At 39.3% G+C, this 6,423-nt stretch overlaps 1 protein-coding gene across 1 annotated transcript in view; it reads left to right on the top strand.

Moving 5' to 3' along the window:
• Positions 1-6,127, top strand: part of NLRP14 (NLR family pyrin domain containing 14) — a 123,164-nt gene extending 117,037 nt beyond the window's left edge. The window contains exon 12 of the mRNA XM_054661996.2: positions 5,946-6,127. Within this exon, the coding sequence (XP_054517971.1) occupies positions 5,946-6,042 (97 nt within the window). The 3' untranslated portion in view covers positions 6,043-6,127. The remainder of the gene's footprint in view (positions 1-5,945) is intronic.
• Positions 6,128-6,423: the final 296 nt, after the last annotated feature.

Consider the following 6,423-nt stretch of genomic DNA (forward strand, 5'->3'; position numbering starts at 1 on the left):
TTTACTTCTGGTTTTAGGGGTTTGAGGGAAAGAGTGGCAGTAGGGGGCAAAAGTTAGGCTATGAGGGCCATGTCCAAAAGTCCCTCAGGTTCTGTCTTTGGAGAATTGTAGACTGCCTTTAAGGGAACTGCAAGGTTTCCTTCAGTATACGTTGGATTAATTCGTTCCTCTGGTTAAATAGTTACCATGCTTAGTTTTAATACAACAAATTGATTTCTTATCATCTGTCTAATAATTTAGTTCAAATTCTTTTCCATTTAAGGACAGAATTCAAATGTTCTCACATTTAAGAAGGAAATTTAGCCAGGTGCAGTGGCTCACACCTGTAATCCCAGCACTTTGGGAGGCCTAGGTGGGTGGATCACCTGAGGTCAGGAGTTCAGGACCAGCCTGGCCAACAGGGTGAAACCCCATCTCTACTAAAAATACAAAACAAAAATTAGCTGGGTGTGGTGGCACACACCTGTAATCCCAGCTACTCCAGAGGCTGAGACAGGAGAATTGCTTGAATGCAGAGGCAGAGGTTGTAGTAAGCCGAAATCGTGCCACAGCACTCCAGCCTGGGTGCCAGAGCCAGATTCTGTCTCAAAAAAAAAGAAGGAAATTTATATTCTGTCCTGTTTAATTGTTCAATAACAATTTGCTGAGCTCATAACTAATCTGTTAAGCATAAATCAGTTTCTATCACCGAAAGTAAGATAATAGTAAAATTAAAAAATATCTTAGATATGATATTTCATTGCCCATTGGACAACTACTGACTTCAGAGGCAAAGTCAAAGTCTTTAGCTTAACCTACAAGTCTTTATGGCATAGCCTTTGCTTAACTTCATCTTTCTCAATTCTCTCTGCTTCTAAAAGAAAACTTTCTGACTATAGGGAGCAAGTAGTCTAGTAGGGAAGATGGGAGAGAGTGAGTTTGGTTTCGTTCCTACAATTCTGATTTTAGAGGCTTTGAGGGAAGAGTGGCAGGAGGTCAAATAATCAGACAAATAGAAGTAATATCATAGTTGTAACAAATGCCACGAAGGAGAAAAGCATGTTTTTATAATAACATAAAATAAAATGTATTTCATTTTATCCAGGATGTAAGGGAAGTCAAAAAAGTCTTCTCCGAGGAAATGATTCTGTTGAATTCTAAAGGAAAATATAGAATTAACAAGACAAAGAGGGGGAGGGAAAATGTTGATGTAAGGAGGAAATGATATGTTCAGGAACCTTAGCATGAAAGCAGACTGTCGTACACAAAAGACCTATGTGTCTTGTGTAAAGTGAGTGACTGAGGTACACGGCTTCAGATGTAATTAGAAAAATAGATACGGAATGAATTATATTAAGGAATTTATCTTTATTATAAGAGCAATGAGAAGCTGCTGAAATATTTTAAACAGAAAAGTAACATAAAAAATATATATTTTCAAAATAACATACTGGCTGCTATGTGGAAAACAAGGACAGATGTGGATTCAGGATGACCATTGATTTGTAAGACTATTGTAATAAGACTATTGTAATAGAATAGTTAATTGATGACAGTGGCCTACTCAGGGCAACGTGATAAAAATGAAGTTTAGATGGATCCTAGAGACATTTATGAAGCAAAATCAAGCAGATATTGTGCTTTGTTAGATGTGGGGTTTTGAGAGGGAGGTGGGAAATCTTTTTTTTACTGCATGATCCCCAGGATTGGGTTAGGACCACCTTCTATATATTCCTGTAACTCCTTGTACTGCCATCTTAGGATTTCTCATTTGATATTAAAATTGCTTGCTTACACTATATATTGTATATTGCAAGCTCCATGTCTTGCTCATTATTATATTTGTTGCACCTACTACCATGCCTAGTACACAGCAGTTCTCAGAATTTGTGCAAGGAAAAAGTAGAAATGTAGAGACTTTAAAGTTGAAATTATTTTCATAGATGTTTAGAAAAAGGACAATTAGCTTTCAATGTGAAAAGCAGTAAGGTGTACTGAAAAGCAGTAAGATATCCTCAATGTTTAACTCTCAGCAGTGTTACAAATGTTTTCAAATTTAGAGATGGACAAAGAATGCTTGCATACTCCAATAATGTCCACCTCCAATGAAAGCAAAGCAAACAGCAATTGCATTTGCAGTTATGCAGGACCTCAAGAAAGGGGCTTATAATAAACACCTTCAGACACAGATACTAGTTCTAAGACCTGATAAATGCAGCATTTCTTCAACATTCTCTTCAGCAGTTATCCTCAGAGCTTAAGTCAATTCTTAGAGCTGCTACCTGTGGCTGAATTGGAGGTGTCCCAATCTCCAGACTCTCTTAAAATGGAAAATAGTACTCTGCATGCACCTTCATCTAAGGGAATGCTATTTTCTCAACCCTCTTCTTCTTTTCCTTTGGCCCATCCTCCCTTTTTGTTGTTTGTAAAATCTATGCAAGGATACCAATCAGTGTTTCTAATAATTTGTTTTGTTTTTAAATCCTCTTCTATTCCCTCATGAACCATCTTGAGTCACATTTCACATTTGATTACCTTGGTCTTTTCCTTTTATACTTCAGATTTTTTCCATTTATCTGGTAATTCTCTTTTGCCTACTGTGGCAGCCAGCCTCCAAGTAAGATGGTCTCCAGTGATCTCACCTTCTGACATTCATGTTCTCTCTTAAAAAAAAAAATAGAGGCAGGATCTCACTCTGTCACCCAGGCTGGAGTTCAGTGGTATGGTCATAGTTCACTGCATCCTTGATCCCCTGGGCTCAAGCAATCCTTCAACCTCAGCTTCCTGAGTAGCTAGGACTACAGGTGTGTGCTACCATGCCCAGCTAATTTTTAAATTTTTTGTAGAGAGGGAGTCTTGCTGTGTTGCCCAGGCTGATCTTAAACTCCTGGCTTCAAGCAATCCTCATGCTTCAGCCTCTGAAAGTGCTGGGATTACAGTTGTGAGCCACTGTGCCCAGCCAGCTATTCATGTTATTTTATAGTTACCTTCCTCATTGTATTTGATTTGCTCTGTCTGACCAGCAGAATATGGCTGAAGTGATGGTATGCAATTTTACAGGTTAGGTAATAAAAGGCAGTGTTGTTTCCTGCTTCCTATTTTGGATCATTCACTCTAGAGAAAGCTGACTTCCATAACATGACAAGCGGCCCACATAGCAAGAAACAGACCTCTTGCTAACAGCCATGTGAATGAGCTTAGAAGCTGATCCTTCAGCCCCAATTAAGCTTTCAGATAACTGCAGCCTCAGCCAACATCTGGACTGTAACCTCAGGAGAGACCTTGAGCCAAAATGGCCCAGCTAAGCAGCTTCTGAATTCCTGACCCTCAGAAAGTATGTGAGATAGGCCAGACGCAGTGGCTGACACCTGTAATCCCAGCACTTTGGGAGACTGAGGTGGGCGGATCACCTGAGGTCTGGAGTTCGAGACCAGTCTGACCAACATGGAGAAACCCCATCTCTACTAAAAATACAAAATTAGCCAGGTGTGGTGGTGCACGCCTGTAATCCCAGCTACTCGGGAGGCTGAGGCAGGAGAATCACTTGAACCTGGGAGGTGAAGGTTGCGGGGAGCCAAGATTGCGCCATTGCACTCCAGCCTGGGCAACAAGAGCGAAACTCCATCTCAGAAAAAAGAAAAAAACAAAGAAAGAAAGTATATGAGATAATAAATGTTTGTTATTTTCAGTCATTAAGTTTTGAAGTAATGTGTTACATAGCAATAGATAAGTTAAACATCTATCCTTTTTAAGAACAGAGGATAGGAGAGCTGACTAGGAGATCTGTGTTTTAGGGTGGGCTTGGTAACTGGAAGTCTTTCCTTAAAATGAATTTTTAGAAAAGGAGAAAGCTTTGTGAAAGTAGGGGCTAACTTTGGTATGATAACAGCTTCATTAGACACCCTCGTTTTCCCTTAAGAGTTCATTTAATTTATTCATTATTCTTTTTCCTACTGGTGATTCTTTCTGTTATGGCAAGGGTTGGAAGAATTCATAATTCTTTTTCCTACTGATGATTCTTTCTGTTATGGCGAGGGTTGAAAGACTCTGTTCTATACACAGATCTTCAACTAATCTTTTAGTTTGCAACCAACTTCTGCCCTCATCTAGGGTTTTGTCAGGCATATAGTTCCCTTTTCCCTTTGGTGCCTTGCAGCTATATTCAGACTATGATTCCCTCCAATTTATTGAATTTGTCAGCATTCTTCTATCTGCTTTTCATTTACAGAAATATGTTGAAATATTTGCTGGAACTGCATCTTCACACTTTCTTTTACCTTCTGTTGTTCTCTTTGCTATTTTGGTTATATAAGTTAAAAAGTTTATTTTACTATTCTTTTAGTAGGATTCAGGGGTTAGGGAAGGCGAAGTATGCTCAATCTGCCATCTAGAACCAGAACTCTTCTATGTGGCATATTTTATTCTATTCATTCAGTACACAGCACTTCACTTTTAAGGATCTACAGCAGGGTATGGCTGTTTTGTGGTCTTTATCAAGAGATCTCGTGGGCCATTGCCCTCCCTTCATTCACTCTTCATATTGTCTTGCCAGTGGGGTCACTATCCTCTCTCTAGGCTATTTTTCCATTCATTCTAAAATTTCCTTCATTTCCCAAGACTATCAAAGGTATCTTATGGAACCTTAGGCCTCTGGAAGAATGATCCTCTCATGTCTAGGGTCATACAGTGGAACTCAGTTGGGAATGATCCATTGATACAGACCTCTAGTCAAGTCCTGGCCCTCTTTCATGTAGCTATACAAAATGGAGCAGGAGGGAACAATCCCTGCTACCAAGGCTAACATAGCAAGTCAGTATGATGAGAGATGAAGACTCCATTCACCTTTCCCCTGCCAGAAGTATCCTCAGTCTCCATGGTCTACAATATACTCCTTCTCATCAATCCCTGTATCACAAGAAACCCTAGACCACAGAAAAAGAAAATGTAGTTCTTAGAATAAAAGAAAATCTCTTCCTCCCTAAACTAGAGAAAGGCAGCTCTACAAAAGATACTCTTGGTAACTGTCCAAGTTCCTAAACTATCTGTGCATATCTGTTTCACATCAAGGTTTATAAAATAATGATTGCAATTTTGGCATTTTAAGTTTCTGAGGGAGTGGTGCTGTCCGTGTCTGGATGAATGATTTCTCCTTTTTGCCTGTAAAATATTGGTGAACAAAAAAGACAATTTAAAAATTTGAATCTGGATCCTTTATTGCCACCATATTGACCCCTGAAAAGATGCATTTCTTTTGTGTCTTTCTTTTTTTTAAGTATAAGAAAATGATATTTATTTATTTATGTTTTCCTTTTTTTATTTCTTCTAAAAAAAAAGAGGGGATACATGTACAGAAGATGCAGGTTTGTTACCTAGGTATACGTGTGCCGTAGTTGTTTGCTGTACCTATTGACCCAACCTCTAAGTTCCCTCCCCTCACCCCTCAACCCCCAACAGGCCCTGGTGTGTGCTGTTCCCCTCTCTATGTTCATGTGTTCTCAATGTTTAACTGTCACTTAAGAGTGAGAACATGCAGTGTTTGCTTTTCTGTTCCTGTGTTAGTTTGCTGCAGATGATGCTTCCAGCTTTGTCCATGTCCCAGCAAAGGACATGATCTCATTCTTTTTAGGGCTGCATAGTATTCCATGGTGTATATGTACCACATTTTCTTTATCCAGTCTATCATTGATGGGCATTTGTGTTGGTTCCATGTCTTTGCTATTGTACATAGTGCTGCATGTGTGCATGTGTCTTTATAGTACGTGTCTGTATAGTACGTATAGTACGTGCATGTGTCTTTATAGTAGAATGATTTATATTCGTTTGGATATATACCCAATAATGGGATTGCTGGGTCATATGGTATTTCTGGTTCTAGATCCTCGAGGAATCGCCATACTGTCTTCCACAATGGTTGAACTCACTTACATTCCCACCAACAGTGTAAAAGTGTTCCTATTTCTCCACAGCCTCACCAGCAAACAGACATATAGACCAGTGGAGCAGAACAGAGACCTCAGAAGTAACACCACACATCTACAACCATCTGATCTTCAGCAAACCTGACAAAAACAAGCAATGGAGAAAGGATCTCCTATTCAGTGAATGGTGCTGGGAAAACTGGCTAGTCATATGCGGAATACTGAAACTGGACCCCTTCTTTACACCTTATACAAAAATTAACTCAAGATGGATTAAAGACTTAAATGGAAAACCCCAAACCATAAAAACCCTAAAAGAAAACCTAGGCAATACCATTCAGGACATAGGCATGGGCAAGGACTTCATGACTAAAACACCAAAAGCCATGGCAACAAAAGCCAAAACTGACAAATGGGATCTAATTAAACAAAAGAGTTTCTGCACAGCAAAAGAAACTATCATCAGAGTGAACAGGCAACCTACAGAATGGGAGAATAATTTTGCAATCTACCAATCTGACAATGG

The sequence above is a fragment of the Pan troglodytes genome, chromosome 9 (genome assembly GCF_028858775.2).
Source record: "Pan troglodytes isolate AG18354 chromosome 9, NHGRI_mPanTro3-v2.0_pri, whole genome shotgun sequence".
Taxonomy (NCBI): domain Eukaryota; kingdom Metazoa; phylum Chordata; class Mammalia; order Primates; family Hominidae; genus Pan; species Pan troglodytes.